At 41.1% G+C, this 25,123-nt stretch overlaps 1 protein-coding gene across 4 annotated transcripts in view; it reads right to left on the reverse strand.

The window, feature by feature from the left end:
- The window catches only part of LOC124140104 (FYVE, RhoGEF and PH domain-containing protein 2-like), a 128,140-nt gene that overhangs the window by 73,215 nt on the left and 29,802 nt on the right, over positions 1-25,123 (reverse strand). For 2 of the 4 annotated variants that reach the window (XM_046507477.2, XM_046507478.2), the window contains one exon: positions 21,422-21,586. In XM_046507477.2, the coding sequence (XP_046363433.1) occupies positions 21,422-21,586 (165 nt within the window). Of the gene's footprint in view, positions 1-556; positions 667-717; positions 845-21,421; positions 21,587-25,123 lie in introns of those variants that run through there. The other 2 variants (XM_046507480.2, XM_046507482.2) reach the window with 2 other exon arrangements.

Raw genomic sequence — 25,123 nt, forward strand, 5'->3', positions numbered from 1 at the left:
GACCCTCATATTGCCTGCAAGGACCCTTAAAATTACTTTTGTAAGACAAGGTGAAACCCTGCAGTCTTCATCCAGGATGCTCAACCCCAAAACTACAACGTCCTTCTACATGTAAGGAGAAAAGTTCTCTTCAAATATGTTAACTTTGAATAAACAGTCACTTTCTAAATACCTAAATGTGTTAAACTTTCCAGCACAAAATCAATACCTCTCTGTCTACACAGCAGAGTACCATGCACAATATAAACACAACCAAGGAAACAAAAATACTCATACATGAAAATACATCCACATTTCATAGAATGTAGGACTTAGGTAACTATGTTAATAGTATCTTATGTAATACAGTTGCAAATGTTTCATTTGACAAAGTGAAGCTGTAAGTGCTGAGGTGCCCAAGGCACCGACTCCCACATGTCTTCTGCCAGAGCGCGGAGACCCGGTGCCAACTGCTGCCGTGGAAAGATGCACATCGCTATCAGCAAAATAACATACAAAAAACACTGCAAGACCACAATAATCACACAACAAAAGAATACAAAATGGGAATACCAACCACTCATGATTATTTTCATCCTAAATGTGCTGATGTGAAAATACCCCTAGTACCATCCTAGCATAGGGCTACCTCCATCCCACATGGCTGGAATGTGACGTCCTTACAGTGTTACTATTATCCCTATTGATTGAGCATGTGCGTGCAAGCGAGTGCCTTACCCCACAAGCACATTGCTGCAGACGCTGAACCCGGACGACGAGATGTGCCACCGCCGCACGTGCAAAACAGTACACACGACATCGTCCCCTCACACACACGGCAGTGCGGGTCTTTGTCACATCAAGGTGAAGGACGCTCGATGACTAAGCTCCAAATTCACATAAAATATTCCATGGAAGGATAGAAAAAACATAAACATGTGCCTTGCTTAATTCAAGAATCGGTCATTTTATCAATGATAAATTTCACCAATAATATTGAATATTTTGGCAGCTGGGTGTAGGGATTTGAAATTATTGATTACTCATTTGCTTGGAGCCTCAGCAGAATTATTGATCCCCGGCATCCAGTCAGTGGGTGGTTTCCATAGCGATAATGATGCCTAGGCGCTGCAGCATAATCTATTCAAACTTGAGACAGGCTGTTCCATTATAGTCTATTCCAGCATCTCATTCAAAAGGTCACATTGGTTCAATATTAGGGTCACTGGATCAAAAGACAGGGGTCAAATCTCCTGTAGAGTTTCATGCATAAAATTCCCCTCTTCAAAGAGTGTGGAGTGGTCCATTGTTACAATCGTAGTTGTTAAAATAATAACTTCAAGGGTATGTTCACGCATGGCTGGAGAGTATATGACTTAACATTGTAATACTAACATTGTGTGAATCGATTGAGAATGGAACACATTTTTTATGGTAAAGTGTAATCACAAAACACTTCAAGTTTTAATTGTCCAATCAACAGAAATTAATGTATATGACTTTAAATTGTTGAATATGAATTTCAGTGAAATATGGCTATACTAGCTTAAATGATTGGATGCAGGGATGCAAGGGTTGTTAAGTTTGTTTTGTCCTCATAATGTTAAGTAAACAAACAGTCCATGAATAACATGCAAAATAATGCAAAGTATATGAAATAAAAAAACATTCAGGCCAGTCAGGATTAATTATGCATCCTTCCTTGTTCTTCAACTTCAGGTAAGTGAAATGGGGTTTAATGTCATGTTACGTACTTCAACATTAATGCACTTACATAGCGACGTGTGTGCGTGTGCGTGTGCGTGTGTGTGGCTGCTTGTACTAGTCTGAACAAATGCCCATTTTATGGTGCAAGGCCACTGAGATACCATGCGGCAGTTTAACATGAATACCCCAATACTTGTTTCATTCCTTAATGCCGAGCAGCAGACAGGGCAACAACAAGTACCTTCTTTAAAAGTCTTTTGGTATGATGCTTGCCGGGGATTGAACCCTGGACCTTAAGCTCGCAAAGCAGACGCTCTACCACTAGACCACAGAGGCGGTCTTCTTCTACATATCGTGAAGGAGACATCTTGATTATCAAGTGCATCAAATCTCTATTGGGACCACTTTGTTTGGAGGCTGGTTTGACTGACATGGCGATAAGAACAGCCATTTAATCATAATACCCTGTTCTGTAATGATATAAACAAGCAGTGATGTCACAGAACTCATCTCTGCTAGACTAACACTTAGTCAATGAAAACATTTCTTATAATAATTTTTTTTTCTTCAAAAGAACCTTTCCTCTTCTGCTGTTTTCATAATCAAGGAAACTAGACTTGGTTTAGTTTGATCTAGACTTGCCTAGGCTTTTAGTAAAAAATATGTATATATATATATAAATTCCAAAGTCATAGCGCAGGAATAGTCTCGGCATGCTGTCACAAATACAACTGGACGTTCTTGTTGCCTTACGACTTCCCTCCCACTGTCTTAGTACTCAGGAAAACATCTTTTCCATCTCACATATCATTTATAAGTATGTTGTGATTCCTTAACTAACTCGATGGCTTGCTCATATGACACCACAATTTTTTTATGTAAATCTATGCTGAACTCGCTTTAGGAAGGAACATTTTGATTGGTTACTGATTTCAAGCTCATAAGGAAAAGACATTTGCAAAGTTGGTTGGAGAGATTGAGCTGTGACATCCCGTGTGAAATGAAGCTATAATTGTAAAGGGACCAGTTTTTATCATTATCGCGATATAATGCACTGGATAATCGAGAAGGAGGAAGACTTTCATTCTGCATTTACATTTTTTTCAATGAGTCTAGTAGAGTAGAGTAGAGTAGAGTGTGTTTATTACGGTAAAGGGGCCACCGGCCCATTATACATGAAACTTGACATAATAAGCGCTGAAGTGCCATATAATATTATTACAGTTTCTGTTTATGCAAATATTAAATGATGGACATCTATATTATGCAAAATATTTACTACGTTTCTTTAAAGCTAAAAACATAAATTTAGCCAAATTATTTATGACCATGATTTTCCGTGATGTGAATAATAAAATAAGCTTATTGTTCGATGGGAATTTATAATAAAATTCTAGAATAAAACTTTCTCTTAAGTCCTGATAAAATGGACATTCGAGACAAAAATGTAGTTCTGATTCAATATTAGGTATAACACAAAAGGGACCAGTGCGATTCTTACGGTCAAGTTTGAGACGTCGACCGTACTCAATCACACACTCATTTTAGCTCAGTAAGTGCTGAGGTTTGCCACATTGATGAAACCTGTGCAAGCATGGGTATCGTATGGACAGTCCAGGGATCATAATCAGTTTGACTCTTGGATTCAATCAATAATTAGCAGATCCTGGTAGCAAAGGGTAACTACTCTGCACAGTGTCTTAGACCCCTGTGGTCATATGCCCTAAAACTATTGTAAAAGATTTGGATATTTACTCTGGCAGATTTTATTATCTCATCCTCTGACGGAATGTCCATGTTTTTATGTAATGCTTTCTTATAGCAAATGTTCTTGCGATGTTTGCAAACCTTCTTGAGGCAAAGTATTTCATTTATTAGATGAATTTATTAATGAAATTTGTTCCTGATCAGAAAATTGCAACCAACAAATTACTAATCCAAAGAGCATATAGTTAAAACAGGCTTAATAAATTGAACTGTTTAACAGAATCTGTAAAACGTAAGAAAGTAGACGTCCATTTTGCTGGAGCTGGATAATTCTTTACCTGATAAACTCTTTCTGTCCACAATCACACCATCTGGTAAATTCCAAGGAATTGCTCACAGTTTCTCTGATGTTATTCAGCAGTGAACCGAAACAAACGACTCTGGTCCCTGATCACACAAGTGATTATCAGTCAATGTGAAACAGCATACTTGCACGGGAGATTAACCTTCCACTTGTGTGTAGAACACTGTCGCATGCCTTATTCATGCCGCAAGTGGCATCTCAGTCTACAAGTGTCCATGTAAGTCACTCTCTGACCGAGATTTGATGAATTGCAAATACCAGTATCAATATAAGGCTGTCAGTGTTAAATCACATGTAATTAATACCCTAGCTGATGGACGTGTTATGCTGCAGCAGGCAAGGATTGATTACACATGACAGTAGGCATAATCCAGAGTTGACCAGTCACAGACTGTCTGTTTACATATTAGGTAAAATCAAAATGAAAGATGTTTACTCATTCAGTTTGACAATAGACTGTTTGGATATATCAAAAACAAAATGGTTCTCCTTAAACAGGTATCAGCTAACATTAGTGAGTGAGGATTTACGCCGCTCTTAGCAATATTCCAGCAATATCACGGCAGGGGACACCACAAATGGGCTTCACGCATTGTACCCATGTCGGGAATTGAACCTGGGTCTTGGGCGTGACGAGCGAATGGTTTAACCACTAGGCTACCCGACCGCCTCAGCTAACATTAGAATTACTGGGGTATATGAAAACTTTGAAGCAGAATTCGTCTCTACCTATTGCTGTGTTGTAAGGTGACATGTTTGATGTGAAGAAGATGTAGCTGTGATGTTATAACTGATACATAGAGTGGTGAGTTTTATGTATTCAATTAAACATAAGTCGATGTCAGAGTGAGTGTGCTCAACTGTTTCTCATGTTCTAAAAGACACCCATGGCAACCCTCCCTACCACATGTGATAGCCAACATATACTGCTGGAAATAAATAAGGGAACGCTTAGTTTCAGACACAGCACAATGTTACGCCAAAATACCAAATACACGGTGGAAACAATGCACACAAATATATCTCAACATTGGATTCTGACATGTGTTGAATTTGTATGTACGCTATTTCAAACGTACTGACAGTAGAGCCTATTTCCCTTTATTTCTCATTGTTCCCTTATTCGTCCCCATCAGTAAATATCCCATCTTCATCGCTGGAACACTTCATGATGGCTGTGTGAGACAGCAGTACAGGACAGAACACATCAATCTTGTTGATACACTAACATTTTTGGAAAGAGATCTAAGATTCCTGAAACAATATACATATGTAAATTTCTTTCTTTGACATTACTCCCTGTTAAATGAGAATTTCTTGCATTTATCAACCCTCACAGCAAGAAGTGACATGCACAATTTGTAAATTCAAGGGAAAACATGGTTTTATGGAATAGGAATATTTCCATATTTTTCAGGACATTGAAATTCAAAACCACAGCCTATATAAAACAAATGAATTTTTTTTGTGCCCTGGGACTCTCAGTTTGCTGGTGTAGTCCACACAGTATCTACCTACACACTAACTGCACCTTCAATCAGTCTGGTGTCACAGAATCACTGCCTCCTACACCGACAGGCAAACAGGATTATGAACACAACTTAACTGGGACAATGATCGTATCAGAATTATCAGGGTCATTTGTATCATATTACTCATTCTAGGGTCACTTCATCACACAGTATTGATTTCACATACAGCGTTACAATTTAATTACAGGCAATTTATCTGAATAACAATTTACTGCTGGTTATCAACAGAATAACACACTGCACACATTACCATCTGCCCACTGAATGGGCCGGTCATTCCACGTATAATGCCACAAGTTAAGCACCCCACTCAAATCAGATCCCTATGTGTTGGAGAAACCAGGTTTCACGTGACCATCACACGACTGGCTGTATAAGCTGAACACATAGAACACCACAAGGGCCACAGTCAGCTATATATCCTCGCCCTATCACAGCGGTCTGTACATATTTGAGACCAGACAAACCAATGACTGAAGCATGTGCACGGATCCATGCCAAAGTGGCACAGAGACACATAGTCAAGTCACTGTCGCTTACAACAAACATATGAGACTGGGGGCGAAAATCTAACAATGTATCAACCCAAAATTTGGGCAGAGGACATCTTCCCGTGGCAAGGGTGTTAACTGACAATAAAAGTCCTGTTTCCACACTTGCCGAACTAGGCTTGAATTTTCTGGATCAATCGTAGCGCCACTGGTGGCTATTGCGATTATTGTCCCTTCTATTGACCAATCAGATTCCACATCTCATATCACTTTGCTTCCACACACGCTTTGCAAATCCTGCACGTTGAAATCCACGTTGTTTATGAACCAGATGTCTCTTTGTTACACTATTTTGATTGGACTGTACATAAACTCATTAGTCCAGACAAAAAGGAACTCCGGAATTCCAACCTTATAAGTTAGGCCAGGCCAGGGTGGAAACTGGAGTAATATAGTCAGTTAACTCCCTTGCCTGGGAACATGGGTTGAGGAAAGAACACCATGTTTGTTTTTAAACACATTTTTGTTTTTATTGTTTTTTAAACATTTTCATGAATTAATACTTTACGGAAATTAGCCTTCAATCATCTCTATTTTGTTTATTTTTACTTTGCGTCCTCTCGGGGTATATATAAAACAAGGAATTGGTCCTGCATTATAGCAACATTTCAAATCTCTAATACCACCTCCCTTTCAAACTTTATAAGTGCTTGGGGCACTTAACACGTGAAATATGGTAATTATCCCAGTCAGATCATTATGTCAGTCTGAAACTGTGTTGGGTTTATATCGCTGGCTATTCTTATATACTGTTTATTCTGTGGACTGAGATGTATAACTCAAACATGATGGTATTTGCAACCTTGAATGACATAATCCAAGAACTGTAATTTATCAGTGAGATATATTTGTCATAAATCACAGAAAATGTGGCTGGTATTTCATGATCTAAGCTTCACACATTGATTCAAGCACACAATTTCCAAACTACCCATTTTAAGTTTGCTGAAATAAACATTGACTACAATATTGGATGTTGCCCAACAGTAGAACAAAATGTCTTGAAAGAAATTAACCTAGAAGCCTAATTCTTTGAATACACATGGTTAATGAAAATATATTTATAACCTTGAGTTCAATGCTTTTCCTTAAAATCATGACATGAAACCTTTTCTGACTTCTGTGTGATAACCAGGTGTTTTCTTGTTTCACAGATTTACAATACCATCAATGACCACATATATATATGGTCTATTATATCTCAGTTGTATTCTGATTAATACCCTGAACCTTACAATTGGCTTAGTGCCACCATGGCTTTATTTCAGAAGTGCAGTCATCACCTCCACACTCTTTATTGCCAACAAAGCAGACTTTTTGTCACATAAATCAACAATCAATGACGTTTTGAACCAGGTAATTCAACATGGATCTAATTCCAAAACTAGGACTCAAAACAAAACTCTGGTGGCAAACTGGCAAAAAGTTATTTATAATGACAGAATTGATATTTATTTCCAATGAGCACGAACCCATCGGGGTTCATAAAAATCGTATGTGCCCTTATAAGGGTTATATCACATCAAGAGACAATAGTGTATTGTTTCCGTCATCCGGACGGCATTGTTGACATCATTTGAATCTTACTGTGATGTGAGGTCGGAATGACGTCACACTAGAAACGATGTCATAGCTGAAGATTGTTGATGTCATTCGACAAATTGTGGATCCGCTGCTGTTGCGACTTACTGTCCTTATAGGTAAACACTAAAATTTGTCTCTGTATGTAGACATATTCTTCAGTAATAAATAGAACATTATATTCGTGTTCCTGTCATGCTATGTTTATGACACTTGTGCCTAAATTACAGTATTTAGATACTCATATAATATCCTCTATGTAATACACTGAATTATCAAGGATGGAGAACTTGCAGGTTTGACCTGTGGCTGACCTCCAGTTTATGCATTATTCAGAATGACAAGTCATCAAAGAGTAAGTCATTTGTGAACCCCATATTCTTGGGGGTAACTTTTGAAATGTGTCAATCAGTACACATCCATGTCTACATGCTGACTCTGTATAACACTGAGCACATCAAAGCAGCACACCAAGAAATAGTTCGGACAAACTTAAGAGAAAATAGACACACCTTTTTAAGGCTAAACAAACTCGTCTGGAGTGTACAAACAATATATATAGTTTGCATATAGATGACATGCTATGTTACAGATGACACACTATACTTTTTAGAAGGTAAAATATAGCAAATTTGTGGAAATATGTTTATAAATATTTATAAATTACCAGTTGGTAGTGACTCACAAAAACATGAAACAGAAACATGAATGAGAAACTTGTTTTGACAAACTTGTACAAAATGTATCCTAACTATAGTTGGCTCGCTGAAGAAAGTACAGTTCATTTGGTGTATTGTTATAATGTGAGGTTCACACCCTGTATAGTCACTGCCTTATTCAAGTCCACCAAGGAACTAGATGTTCTAATGATACAAATCCAATAAAGTAGGTTCTATTACAAGACATTTCACTTTAAGTCTGTTAGATTTTGTTGCAACAAATGTTACACCCAAATTATACAGTTTTGCACCTCATATATAACTATTTATGTTTTAAAAAGTACACAGTCATGTCTTAAAATATAAAAGTTTCAAGCACCCTTTGTCGTGCAGAAAGAGCCCAGATTATCAGCTCATTTACACAAATGATTCTGTTTCTACCACAACTTTTAAAAGATTAAAAGGCCTACCTTTAGAGATCACATTCAAAGGAACTGTCCATGCACTGCGCTCTTCAATGATATCCCTGTTTCACACATTAGTCCTCCCGATGAGATAAAATCTAACGATGAAGCTTTGAGTTGTAACATTCCCCTCAACTCATGAACACTGCGTTAGTGGGAGGAGGAAAAGTTCTACTATTAAATAAGATAATTATAGCAGCCCTGCAAACAGGGCTTGGTTGACACGTGTAGTCCAGACTTACAGCATCAATTATCTCTCCAGTGTCACTGTGCATGTGTGTGAAATGCACTCCTCCAACTCAAGTGAGTGGACTGGGGCTACAGCAGCAGGAGACCCGAGACAGTTGTCTCCACACTGAGACATGAAGGATGTTAAATGTCTCACCTCCAAATAAACTACAACGGGTCCCCTCTCTATATAGATGACAGTGCAAGGGACAGTAGGGGCCACTCTGACACCTCACGGCCCCAGGCTGTTACACGCGGCTTGTGTGCATTAGTGATCATCTGTGTTGGTTTTTGTTTAACCTGTGACTCTTTAAACTTTTCTGCACATATTTATCTTTCGTTGTGTCAGAAAATGACCCTGTGTGTTTATAAAAAAGAATATTTGCTGTGGATCTTTTTTAATGTTTGGTATGTTGAATTGTAAGAGTAAGAAAACACAACAGATATTCACAGGTCAAAAGCATGAACGATGACCAGTGAAAACACCTTTTTCCACCTTAGTTTTGTTTTGAAAATGGATCTGATAATGCTTTGGTTTCCATGAAAACGGTCAATAGCCTCAGATTCCAATCTAAGAATGCAAGGAATAACATACTGAAAGATACCATCAAAGATATGCTGAAATGGTAAGGTTACCCCACTAAAAGTAAAACTAAGACCTCACAGATCTCCTGTGGAAGCCAGTTTGGGGTGATATAGTGGGAATCATGTGGTCACCAGCCCTGCTAATTGCCTACTTTCTGCAATAGGTTGTGTGTCCAGAATTATCAAGGTCCAGACTAACCAGGGTCTTGTATCACCATAATATTGAAAGTAATCCTGCCATGAGTTACGTGCCGGAAGCTGTCAGGATAACTTGCATAACATTTCTGAACGAGAAGAAGACTGTGTTATCAAGAGGCTTTATGTTAATGGCTGTTATCAATTGAAGGACCACTGCTCCCATGTAAAGGAGACTGAAAAACAAGCCAACTGATTAATGTTGGTGCTAAATCCACAACTCTAGTTGATTTACTCTGAAATATAGAATTGGAAAGAAGTAAAACGATGGAAAATAACAAAACAATTGAAACAATATTATGAAACAAAATAAAATTACAACTCACTTTTTCCAGGTGTTCAGAATATAACACTGGTGGTATTAAGTGCCCATATTTCAAGTGAGGCTCACAGTGAAGCTACTAGCCCCTGACAAGCACTTTAGTAGTAGAACTCTTCAATGCATCAGCTGACAAGTTCTAACTTATGGATCACAGGTACACAGTGTAAACATGCATCAATGGCACCCTTCAACAATGATAAATACGGTAGATATAGTATCGGTAAATGACTTCCTTGTTTGCAACAAGAGAAGAGAAATATCTCGCTGATAAAATATCAGTCCTGATTGGCCTCTCTCTGATTGTACCATGCAACACACCTGCAGTTGTCAGCTATTGGTCTACATCTCCAGTGCCCAACCTTGGCCCAGGTAAATATGAGGCAGATCATGTGAGCCACCCTTCAGTCACCTCCATCAAGCAGCATCAGCTACTTTACTCCACCTCAGTTTGAGTCTGTTCAATGCCGTTAACCATTCATCAAGTTCTTTTTTCAAGATTCATTTCAATTATCTGTATCTGACTTCAAATATTACGATCAAAATACTCCTTAATATTATCTGTCAACTGCCCGAGGCAAGGGAGTTAACTGACTGTAAAAGTCCACTTTCCACCCTTGCCGAACTAGGTTGGAATTTCTGGGCTCAATCGTAGCACCACCAGTGGCTGTATGAGTTATGTCCCCTCTATGTCCCTCCTATTGACCAATCAGATTCCACATCTCATATCAACTACATTTGCTTCAAACAAGATGGTGGTGCCCAGTGAAGACTAGCTGATCGATAATCAAGATCTATATTGTAATAAAACGGGTCTTACTTTGTGAAATGCATCAAATCACGTGAGCACCTTGATTAAAACATGAAAAGATTTGAACCATTTCTGTTGACGGCATGTTGTCGGTACACATGCTTTGCAAATCCTGCAATCAACTGAAATCTGCACAGCAGTTTACAAACCGGATGTCAATTTCGTTACACGATTATGATTGGGCTACGCATAGACTTGTTATTCCAGCTAAAATGTAACTCCATAATTCCAGCCCAGTTCAGCAAGCATGGAAACTGGACTTTTAGTCAGTTAACTCCTTTGCCTCGGGAACATGGCTATCTGACCGACTTTGGATATTCATCTTTTGCATTGATATGTTTGTGATGTGCTGATTAATATCCGAGTTCGAATCAGTAAAACTGTTCCCTCAAATACAACACAATCCAAAGCATATCAATCTCTGTCTGATATCAGTGTAGGACAATCCTAGATTGAAAATCATGTCCAATCTAGTAACAACTGGTTTAACCCAATTAAAAAGAGACAGCAACGGGTTACAGCCAGCACTACCGGTAATTCAATCAAGAGTGTCTGGACTCCGAGTCTGAACACTGTCATATAAAATGCATTACATTACCGGTATAAAATTAACAAACATTAAGCAAAGACCTTGAGATTTATTTTGAGGAACTGACCTCAAAAGATGTCCTTCATTTGACTAGACCCTGAAAAACTATCCCCCTGTCAAATCACAAATTGTACTTCTCACACCTTAGACCACCCCATATTGACAATCTCTCACAGCGTACATAAACAGCTTTATGTGTTTCATGTGTTTCAGAAAGAACTTTGTCCAAAAGCCAATCAACTTTATTGTTAACATGTTAGCTGATATTTCACTGTTTCAACACCAAACAGGGTGAGGGTGCCAACCCTCCCCTCCCCTGAATCCTGGATACCATCTGATTTCACCCCTGTATCCAAACTAATACTTAACACAAATATATCTCAATAGCACAAACCTAAACCGACAGAACAGGTTCCTACTTTTTCAAATGCACCATTACTAGTTTTAATTGTTGAATCTGCGTACCAAACTACAATTTTATTTATGTCCCACGTACCAAACTGCTGAGTTCTGAATATCTTCTAAAAAGAGCCCCCAAATCCTGCATACCATAGTGGCTTGGCAGCCTCACTTCTTAGTAACGAACTCAGAGTGTATTCCAGGGAAGAATAGGTCCCTAGTACACGGACAAGAGTGGATTGAAGGATTAATAAAGGATTAATATAGAATTAATATAGGATTATTGATGATCTGCTGCAGGTGATATGTCACGTAACTTCAGTTGGGTCATTAATCTTTGAGGTGAAATGGCATTTAACATTGTGTTCAAGGTTACTGCACTTATCGAGCAATGCGTGCGTGCCTGCATGGGTGTATGGATGTAACTGCTGCTTGTATCAGTCCAGGCTTATGCCAAGTTCATAGTGTTAGCTCACGCAGATGCCTTGCTACAGTTTTAATATAAACACCCCCACTCAGACACAGGATACTGACTCCGAGCCGACCAGTCCTTGTTTTAGCCCCTTAATGCCAAGGGGTAACAACAAGTACCATCTTTAACTGTCTTTTGGTATGACGCAGTCGAGGATTGAACCCTTGCCTTCCCCTCTCTGGGCACACCCTCTACCAAGAGACCACGGAGGTGGTCCCATTAATCTTTGAAGCAATATAATGCCAATGTGAGCCAATTTTAAGACCAAATATGAAGAAATCTCCATAATCCTAAAACTTGATGCTATAGTATTTCTGCTTCAAATAGTGACCCTGCTAGTCCAACACAACCTCATGCCTCATGCCTCGGTGACCTCAACACCTGTCTCCTGCCTGGCAAGTGGAAATGTTTCATGTATGTGGGTTGGTGGCGGTAAATGCCTTGCTCCAGAAGAGAAGGGGACAGTCATTATGCTCTACAAAACCCAGGAGATGGTTTTGAATATCTAATTGTAGAGGAGACAAAGATCAACACGGTACAGGAAACTATAGTTCAAGTTAATACATCATTTTACAATTTAATAGCACTTTCAACTTCCCACTAAGTTGGAATTCCACATTATCTTCACGTTCATGTTAAACACAAACTTCAGTGATGTTCTCATGTATCTTTCTACAGCATACTGTACAATGGTGCTTTGATACCAGGTTAGATGATTTATCAATTATATCAATTTCAGCATCCTTAATTCAGTTTTCGACTACAAAGCAACAGAGATTTGTGATAGTGTAAGTAACAGGAGATTTAACAGATATCCCAATTTCATCACTTCCTAAAATAAAAAGGACTTTATCAAATGATAGATGAATGGATTTAAGGAAAAGAGATAAATCTTGTAAAACTGTCACCAAGTCCGTGCAATATCAGAATAAAGATACTTTTCATATTCAATTGATAATGATAACCTTAGGCAGTCTCAGGGTTCCTAGAGGGTTCCACACACAGACATGATATGCTTCCACAGAAGTTGTTTGTCCACTTCGGAACCAAATCTCAGGGGAATTGTACTGTGGAATATTTGATCTCCTGAGGGAGCAATACGAATGGGGAGATAATCCGACGGCCCATGTTTTATCTTGGTCTACGCAGAACAGCTAACCTTCCTCGATAGTGAAACACTGATATGACAACACTACATGGTTAAGGATACCAGTGCCAAGGAAATACACTAATCTACATTATTAGTCATCATGAGTGCGAAGTCAGGGATCTTATTTCTGTGTAAGTTGACATGACATTGCAGTGCAACTTTGGAACAAAATTAACTGAACTGGCTAAGTTTCCTAAATGCTGGCATGCAATTCAAGACGTAACAACTCTGATTTCTATAAGTTTAACTATATGAACACAGAGGGGATGCGACTCTGACTATTCAAGCAGCTCTAGTTAATCCCTGCAGTGGATGTGGAAAAGATGCTCAAATACACACAGCAACCCACTTTGAGTATGTGTGTCTGTAGTATTTACAGATGTCTGATGCATAGCCATAACAATAGAGCTAAAAAAGTTCAGTGATATTGAAGTATTTTGCAATCCAATCTTTCTCATGTCTTCTCATATATGTTATTTTTGTGTAATTTGAATTAAAAGAACAAGTGGTTGTACAAAAAGAGTAAACTAATGTTGATACACATGTGGACATGTGACAGATGTGAACAAAAGTGGCTTGAGGGAAATATTTCAATACTGGTAAGCCAGTGAGAGTCTTGAATATAACCCATGGAGTAACTGGAAACAAAGTAGTGACTGACAACACACTTCTCTCACAAGAGGGACAAACTGTTTTCATCTCCACAAAAAGTCTGTAAAAACACTTCTTGATTACATACCTACCTTTTACATAGATTTAACAGCTGTATTAATGAGGTGCAAAGTCTGCAGACTAAACTCAACTGAAATACACTGTAAGTTGATTGCCCCGAAGGCTCTCTCCAATCATGAAGAGCCAGGAGGATGTATCTACCTCCCGAAAACAACATCAGTATGTCAGTTGCTGCACACTTGGGAATATATTGATAGGTTAACTCTTAGCATGCAAGTATTATCTCCAAGGAAACAGCAAGATCGTGCATGGAAATTATAGCACCTGACTGAGGGGATTCTTAGAATTTCTTAACATTTATAAAATTGGCACCTCTTCAATTCCATCTAGATTTTTACAAAAACATATTGCAGAGATGAAACCGCCTATGTTCACGTACCTGTATGCAACTCTTCAGTGGGAAATGTGAGTGATATGAAATGATGTGATCAGTGTACAGGGTCTGCTTCACTGGAACATCATCCTGGCCACTTGTGAATGAGGAAATGAAAAGTAATGTCCACCACCGATACTGACGAATCACAAAATGTCAGCCAAACTGTGCCCACAGGAATGAATTGAATAATAACAGATGACTATATTGACTACAACTGTCCAACCTTCAAGTGCAGGACCCAGGACCACATATCCAGTGTTGCTGACACCAACTGCAGGACGATCAGAGACAGTAGTGAACACTGTGCTGTGCCTCCATCAAACAACTCAGGTCAGTGGGCAGATGGACAAACATGGGGGATGTCCCATGTGAAGTGGAGAGAGATGGTGAGAGATTGATGACCTTGACTTGTTGAGCCTAGTTCTGGTGACAGCAATTTACTTGGTCCCTCAATGTCTGCCTGCACCTACAGCAGGGGCCATCTCAACAAGGCTGGAGTTTGTATTCATGAGGAGCATTTCATGAGCTCTGCTACATAGATGTTGGGTGAGTGAGTGAGTGAGTGAGTGAGTGAGTTAAGATTTAACGTCACATCGGCAGTATTTGAGCCATATCGTGACCATAGATGTTGGGCCTGTGTCCATACAGCTGCCAGTTCCGTCACACATGAAAGGTAATGAAAAAGACCCTAAACATTTTCATCAACAGTATAACCTAATAAAAAGAAAAAGTTTTGAATACCTTGATATTTGGACATGAGCGGTAATATATCAGGTATTCAATCAGGGTATTTTTATACATGATATTGTGTTTAATTCATCTTTGAAATACATTACACGAACTCTTATGCTCACCAAACAAATAATCATTGAGCCTCTCAAAGTTTGATTGAAATAACAGCCACTCACCCACACACCCACTCACCCACACATCTGAACACCCACACACCCACTCACCCACACACCCACTCACCCACCCATCTGAACACCCACACACACACTCATCCACACACCCACTCACCCACACACCCACTCACCCACACATCTGAACACCCACACACCCATCACTCACCCACACACCCACTCACCCACACATCTGAACACCCACACACCCACTCACCCACACACCCACTCACCCACACATCTGAACACCCACACACCCATCACTCACCCACCCACCACTCACCCACACACCCACTCACCCACACACCCACTCACCCACACATCTGAACACCCACACACCCATCACTCACCCACACACCCACTCACCCACACATCTGAACACCCACACACCCACTCACCCACACCACTCACCCACACACCCACTCACCCACACACCCACACACCCACACATCTGAACACCCACTCACCCACACACCCACACACCCACACATCTGAACACCCACACACCCACTCACCCACACATCTGAACACCCACACACCAATCACTCACCCACCCACCACTCACCCACACACCCACACACCCACTCACCCACACACCCACACACCCACTCACCCACACACCCACTCACCCACACACCGACACACCCACACACCCACACACCCACTCACCCACACACCCACACACCCATCACTCACCCACCCACCACTCACCCACACACCCATCACTCACCCACCCACCACTCACCCACACACCCACACACCCACTCACCCACACACCCACTCACCCACACACCCACTCACCCACACACCCACTCACCCACTCACCCACACACCCACTCACCCACACACCCACACACCCACTCACCCACACACCCACACACCCACACACACACACACACATACACACCCACTCACCCACTCACCCTCTCACCCACACACCCACACACCCACTAACCTACACACCCACACACCCACACACCCACACATCTGAACACCCACACACCCACTCACCAACACACCCACACACCCACACACCCATCACTCACCCACCCACCACTCACCCACACACCCACTCACCCACACACCCACACACCCATCACTCACCCACCCACCACTCACCCACACACCCACTCACCCACACACCCACACACCCACTCACCCACACACCCACTCACCCACACACCCACACACCCACACTCACCCACACACCCACTCACCCACACACCCACACACCCACACATCTGAACACCCACACACCCACTCACCCACACATCTGAACACCCACACACCCACTCACCCACTCACCCACACACCCACTCACCCACTCACCCACACATCTGAACACCCACACACCCATCACTCACCCACCCACCACTCACCCACACACCCACTCACCCACTCACCCACACACCCACCCACCACACACCCACACACCCACACATCTGAACACCCACACACCCACTCACCCACACATCTGAACACCCACACACCCATCACTCACCCACCCACCACTCACCCACACACCCACTCACCCACACACCCACTCACCCACACATCTGAACACCCACACACCCACTCACCCACACACCCACTCACCCACTCACCCACACATCTGAACACCCACACACCCATCACTCACCCACCCACCACTCACCCACACACCCACTCACCCACACACCCACTCACCCACACACCCACTCACCCACACACACACTCACCCACACACACACACCAACACACCCACACACCCGTCACCCACTCACCCACACACCCACTCACCCACTCTGGTCAAAGATCTCACATTGTGACCTTATGTAACCTACATGAGCTCATAATCATGTGTGTACAGAAAATAGGCCTTAGTTAAATATTGATGCTCAGACAGCCATCAGGACCTCTTCATGAATGAGTGTGAAGCAATGATAAGGTTTCCTACCTACTTATGCCTGGTTTCTGCAATGTACGGTACACAGTAACTGGCATTTAAATCGCAAACTCTGTAATACAGATAACTATTTCATAGGAATAAATTTAGCTGAGCGTCAAACTAGGATTTTTACCCCAACAGAGGATTGATTGCTGAATGTTAGGCAAGCTTACGCCATCAGATAAATCTTGTATGCAATAGAGCTTGTCAACAGCATGTCCAGATAACACATTGTCCCGTGTCAGAGCAGATCCCTGTATAACAATGGTGATATGAACATAACTGATAAGTGGTACTTCCTTCCTAGCACGAGAACTACATAGCTGTGAGAGGGGAACATGAAACAGCTGATGACACTATTTGACCTGCAATGCATGATAAATAGAAGTTATCACGGGAGTGTGTTTGGGGATTGTAAATATCCTGCATTAGGAATAAACATTGTATTTAGCGAGCCTTGGTGAGCTAAATTCATAGTGTTTATTCCTAATTCAGAATATTTACCATCCCCCCAAAACACAAGCATGATAACCTCTTTATCATATAATGTCATTCTTTAATTCTGTGCTTGAAAATCGCTTTCCCTCTCTCACAAACATTACTGAAACATTGCGAGTTTTCCTGGAATACGCGCCTTAATATTTATGACGTCACAGGGCAAGTGATGTGTCAGTCGGACAGTCACAGTAGCCAATATAGTTCCAATTGAAATCTGTTTCTTATACAGTGGCGAAGCAACATATACGCAAAGCAACATTTCCTTTTACTTGCTTTTCGCGGCAATCCATCGGTCTGTCCACTAGAGTAGCTGCCCTTTGTCAAAGGGAAGCTACTCTAACCCTAGTCGTCACGGCCACGTTCAGATGTTAACAGTCGGCCTGTTCTGTCATAACGTTAAGAAGTGCAGTCAGATGTACACACAGCGACAAAACCAAACAAGGTAACAATTTAAACATATTACAAGCATAAATATACAAGCACAGATATGGCTACTGATCCCGCTTGGCTAGGCCTAGTGCCCTCGCAAAATTGTTTCGAAATTTCTATCTCCAAAATTGCTAAAACTTATAAAATGCCTTATCTTCATCACAGTTAGACACTGATTTTCAGTATATTAGACTGTTCTTTTGATAACAATAGCAATTATCCCAGTAGTTTATCCAGATTCCCGATGGTTAATTCTGACTCGATCGCCCAATGACGAGGGCGACGCCATGTTTGTTTATAAACAGTGAAAGTAGTCCCTTTGATATTTGCATCTCTATCCGCATATGACCCCAACGGATATCGTTTTTATCCGTTGGCTTTATCCTGCCGAGAAAAATACCCATTATATGATAAAAGAATAAAAATATTTCCACTGATCACATTGTAGTTTAGACAGTGTGTGAGGTAAATGGTTTTTTAGGTCTTTTGCTGTTTAATGCTGCACTATATTCAAGCTATATGATGGCTGTCTGTAAATAATCCAGTCTGAAGCAGACAATCCAGTGATTGATATTGAGAACAACGACCACACCACCAGGATAAGATGACGCTGAGCATGACCACCCAAACCATTTAGTCCAACATTGAAGGGACCCCCACAGGGATCAGTCAAACATTAAAGGAATCCCCACAGGGATCAGTCAAACATTGAAGGAATCTCCACAGGGATCAGTCAAACATTAAAGGAATCCCCACAGGGATCAGTCAAACATTGAAGGAATCTCCACAGGGATCAGTCAAACATTGAAGGAATTTCCACAGGGATCAGTCAAACATTGAAGGAATACACATGGGGTTTGTCAAACATTGAAGGAACCTGCACAGAAATAAATCAAACATTGATGGAATCCCCCCAGGGATCAGTCAAACATTGAAGGAATTTCTGCAGGGATCAGTCAAACATTGAAGGAATCCACATGGTGATCAGTCAAACATTGAAGGAATCTCCACAGGGATCAGTCAAACAATGAAGGAATTTCCAAATGGTGATCAGTCAAACATTGAAAGAATCTCAACAGGGATCAGTCAAACATTGAAGGAATTTCCACAGGGATCAGTCAAACATTGAAGGAATCTCCACAGGGATCAGTCAAACATTAAAGGAATCCCCACAGGGATCAGTCAAACATTGAAGGAATCTCCACAGGGAATAGACAAAAATTGAAAGAATCTCCGAGGGATCAGTCAAACATTGAAGGAATCTCCACAGGGATCAGTCAAACATTGAAGGAACCAGCACAGAATAAATCAAACATTGGTGGAATCCCCACAGAGATCAGTGAAACATTAAAGGAATCTCTGCAGGGATCAGTCAAACATTGAAGGAATCCACATGGTGATCAGTGAATCATTGAAGGCATCACCACAGGGATCAGTCAAACATTGAAGGAATTTCTACAGGGATCAGTCAAACATTGAAGGAATACACATGGGGTTTGTCAAACATTGAAGGAATCTGCACAGAAATAAATCAAACATTGATGGAATCCCCCCAGGGACCAGTCAAACATTGAAGGAATTTCTGCAGGGATCAGTCAAACATTGAAGGAATCCACATGGTGATCAGTCAAACATTGAAGGAATCACCACAGGGATCAGTCAAACAATGAAGGAATTTCCAAATGGTGATCAGTCAAACATTGAAAGAATCTCAACAGGGATCAGTCAAACGTTGAAGGAATTTCCACAGGGATCAGTCAAACATTGAAGGAATCTCCACAGGGATCAGTCAAACATTAAAGGAATCCCCACAGGGATCAGTCAAACATTGAAGGAATCTCCACAGGGATTAGACAAAAATTGAAAGAATCTCCACAGGGATCAGTCAAACATTGAAGGAATCTCCACAGGGATCAGTCAAACATTGAAGGAACCAGCACAGAATAAATCAAACATTGATGGAGTCCGCACAGAGATCAATGAAACATTAAAGGAATCTCTGCAGGGATCAGTCAAACATTGAAGGAATTCACATGGCGATCAGTGAATCATTGAAGGCATCACCACAGGGATCAGTCAAACATTGAAGGAATTTCCACAGGGATCAGTCAAACATTGAAGGAATACACATGGGGTTGGTCAAACATTGAAGGAACCTGCACCGAAATAAATCAAACATTGATGGAATCCCCCCAGGGATCAGTCAAACATTGATGGAACCTGCACAGAAATAAATCAAACATTGATGGAATCCCCCAGGGATCAGTCAAACATTGAAGGAATTTCTGCAGGGATCAGTCAAACATTGAAGGAATCTCCACAGGGATCAGTCAAACATTGAAGGAATCCACATGGTGCTCAGTCAAACATTGAAGAGTCTCCACAGGCATCAGTCAAACATTGAAGGCATCTCCACAGGGGTCAGTCAAACATTAAAGGAATCCACATGGGGATCAGTCAAACATTGAAGGAATTCCCACACGGGGAACAGTCAAACATTGAAGAGTCTCCACAGGGATCAGTCAAACATTGAAGACATCTCCACAGGGATCAGTCAAGCATTGAAGGAATCCACACAGGGATCAGTCAAACATTGAAGGAACATAGAGAAACTACAATGACTACAGAGTGATGTTTTAAGATCTGAGGGGCAGAGTTATATGGATACATGTGATTATTTGCTGGCCTCTTCAAATTCTTTTCCATTGTTTCCGCGAGTCTTGGAAAGAATATGCCTCAGTATTTATAGTGCCCCGTGTACAACAGAGACATCGTCTCTCTGTTGTGAGGGTCGTCATTGACAGATAGCCCGGTATACATGGTAACATGGGAGCCAGCAGCCACATACTGTGGGGATTCAAAGACTTAAACTAAACTTGCTATGACCACCATTTGTCCAGATGCCAAGACACGATAACTTGAATCACGAAAATCACAAATTAGTAACATTTTAACAGCAAAATGACGACCCATTTCATTATACCCCCCCCCCCCCCCCCCCCCGCCCAAATTAGTGTATACTAATCCTCCCCACGTACAACGAACCTGTCATTTGGTCACCCTCCTGTGCCATCCCAACCCAGCAAACGCAACTCACACACCCATCACTCCCCACCCCACACAGCCAAACCTCAACGAATTATTAAATGGGTCTCTAAATGCATTTATGTGTTGTGTGTTGACGCATGGGTAGTTGTCATCTGCTTTTCCAAGACTACAATATTACATTAGAATCTAAAGAGAATATGTTTACACATGTACTTACATCGTAATTTCGAGCTCAGCGATAACAGTTCGGGAATTGACCTTGACCTCTGACCGTGGTTGCGCTTGTCCTTTGAACTTGAGGATAAAGACTTTCCGAAGTAAGCTTCATCAAACTTCTGCAGGTCCTTAGGAGACGCCGGTAGTGGAAACCCATCAGTGTCCCCTGAAATACACGGGTATTCTTTGACTATGTCATGTTTACAGTTGAACTCCTCGGAGCCGGTGATGTAGCTCGAATATTGCACTCTTTTCAGAACAATCCCAAGGGTGACCACCGAACGCCCGTGAATCTGATACCACCATACGAGGCATCATAACTTGACACGATTTATGTCTGATCATATCTGTATGACATTGTTTATGTTGACGGACTGCATTCAACGTTTGGGTTTGTCTTAGTCTGGGAATTCCCCACACGCTCTACTCTTGAGTGAGTGAGTTCAAATTTACGTCTGCAATATTTCAGCTGTTAACGCTTCAGCATGTGGATGTGAAACCAAACGAACTCCACTCAACACTGACGACTGACTAAGTTTAAAGCTATATGTATAAGCTATTTATATGAATCTGAACGTACAACTATACGTTCAACTATACGTATAGCACTATATAGCTCTTTACTGCAATTTATACATTGATCAAAGAACACATATCGATCAGCGAAGTAACGTAACCATTGAGTACAACAATAGAATGTTGCGAAGACTTTGCATTTTCGTATTCGTGATAGCTCCTATTACGTTATCTTGAACCTGGCAATGTCATACTTCTCACAAGACAACTCATCCAAATCACCTACCAACACCTCGGACACGGCAGCGTTGTACACGCCATGGCAACACGCAGCCTGCAAGCGTGGCGATCAGAGACTTCACCTGGACACTGTCTGTTCTAAAAAGGGCCAACTGTTTCCAAAAGTACACCGTGTGTATCCACAAAGTTCATCAATGAACATTAAAATGTGACACCCCCACATTCACAACATACGGTCGTCCGCCCCGCCGTGGAGTACCTGCTCTCGCCACTATTGAATGAATGGCCGCGTAAGATGCCAGACCTGGTCCTGGGGGCACAAACGTGAGACTTTGTGACATGGCCAGACGCGACCTCGGATTACCCACTAATACGCTTTGGTATTTCACAACCTCTACAGCATGGCGTAACGGGGTTGCACAGTTAACATTTGCAGCTGAAGCATGCCGAACAGGATTGGGTAAATTACGGACAATGTTTATTTGAGAGCTAAAGGAAGTGGGCGGGCGTAAAACTACAATTTGTATTTAGTTATCAGAAAAATGGAACAAGAAAGCTCTTCCCTCTTTGTAGGTGTTGTTGCGAAGCCACGAAATGAGGAAAGGAGTCTCTGAAACCAGTACTAAAACTTGGTAACAAGCCTTTAACAAATGATATTGATGAATGCTTTATTCCAAATTAAAATAAGAGGCATCTACTCTACAGTGGGACTACATCAAATTTCAAAACACAGTAGGTTTATCTCCTAATTTTATACCTTTGAAAACGGAAGTCGTGTCTATGATGTCTGCAATTAAAAGAACATACTAAAAGTGGCTTATGTCTATATATAATGGTTTCATGGCGTGTTTAAGCCAGTTATAATGTTGATTAAAGAAGCGATATTTCGCACTGTAGTAGGCCGCGGTGCTTGTGTGTTATCAGTGAAGGACGAATAACAAAAGCTACAGTAATATATATGGATGCAAGATGCAGACTACTGCCACCGACAACCTCATACAAGACCTTGCACTTAACTTTTTGGATACACCGAAACTTCTCTACAATTGTCAGAATAAAGTGATCATCCATTTCATATTGTCATTAGTAAACATAGCAGGCCGTATATGTCCCTCTATAGACATCGATGTAAGCACGTCACAGTCTGGTCATAAAACGTCACATACATGAGACGCACGTACACACAGATTGGAACTGTGGACTCCAGTGTGGGTAACAAAGTTTACGTTTTGTAATAACCTTTGAACCACAAAAAGATAATTACGAATCAGACTTCTTCTTAAGTATAATACCCGACAGTCTCTTTTGTTCTTTCACGCAATGTCAAGGTTTGACGTAGGTATTAGTTCCAGGTAATTCCCTCACAATGTGCAGGCCTCGGGCAGAAGACCCGATCCAGTAAATACAGGGATTACTCAGTCCCGCGGGCCCCGACGTGTAACAATTTGGCAAAGGAATGAAAGAAGGGAACGAAATATTCATAATATTATACTTAACGTTTTGAACCAATAAGGACAGCGGATCTTAGTTGAATGAATGAGCGAACAGACAACCTAATCAATATGTGTTCTATAAATACTACAACCGGGTTTTTTTAGATTTCACAGATGAAGATGTCGATAGTATTTCCCTCAAACAAACGGACCTCTGGTCCTATATGTAAAACAGGAGCTCTCGTTATGATACTACTTGTAATTAGAGACTTCAAACATTTGCTGACAAATCTAACAAGCGTTATTTTATCACAATAGCCAGACGATCTTTGCTCCTACCGCCCTGTTGTTGGTGCTGGGCAGTTTATGGAGTTTATTGATTACAGCGGTCGTCTGCTCGGCACAACCTCCACGTGGAGATTGCCGACTGCTCAGACGGCCAGAATGACAGCAGTACCTGCATCTGTTACAGCTCATCTCGACCCAGACCTGTGGTCACTCGGCGCTGATGGGGGAGACGGGATTGTGTAAAACTCTTCTGGCAGTTCGGATGGTGCACCACATTTCATCATTTGTACATTAGGAAATTCGTCTTGTCAGAATAGTCCTGTCTAACTAACCTCGTGGATTTGAAAATATTGGCTGTTAAGATGAGGTCACCAAGCGAAATCTTTATTACCGGTATGGCGTACACTTACATGCACCAATTCAACAAACACTTGTCTAGTGCCAAGACCGTATACCGATATATGATCTCTGTCTTGAGTAAAGGCCGGTTCCGAGAGCCGCGCGAATACAATAGCGCCTGCATTGACAACAAGTCGCGTGAAATGGGCTTCTACAAAGATCGCCTGTAGCTTGTAAGTTAATAGAAAACGATTAACTTTGGTCAATTGCCGGTCAGTTTAATAATGGCTTAAAACAACAACTTCCCTATATAAGGAGGACTTGAATAGCTACATGGTAAATGATATGACGACAACTGAAGGATTTACGGTAAATGTTTCAGATGTGACAAAGTGAGAGTTATGCCTACTTAAGTAACAGTGTTTAATATTATGGTTATCATGATACATCTCCACACAGGAGAAAACCAGGAGTAAGACGTTTTTGTAACAAATTGTCTTATCAATGATAAAGTATGGTTTTACGCCTTTATTACGCAATATTCCAGCTTTATCACGGCGAGGTATACCAGAAATGGGCTCCACACAATCTTTTCGGAAATCAAAAACGGATCTTCGGCTTGACGATTTAAAGCCTTATCCACAAGGCTGTCTTTCCCTCCTCAATGACAAATAACTCATTGTTTAGGAAAACAACCCACAAATGGAGAGACAAAATCATAGTACGATACAGATACGCAACGCCTTCTAGCTAATGTTGTTATAAACATGTACTGAATCATCTGACTACCTCAGCAAGCCGTTACACCACAAGTCATATGAACGTCGGGAAATGTGGATAGACGGAGTTATGTCCCTTGAAAATAACACCTGACTGTCGAGGAAGAA

This window comes from Haliotis rufescens, unplaced genomic scaffold, assembly GCF_023055435.1.
Source record: "Haliotis rufescens isolate VD_foot unplaced genomic scaffold, xgHalRufe1.0.p SCAF_22, whole genome shotgun sequence".
NCBI lineage: Eukaryota > Metazoa > Mollusca > Gastropoda > Lepetellida > Haliotidae > Haliotis > Haliotis rufescens.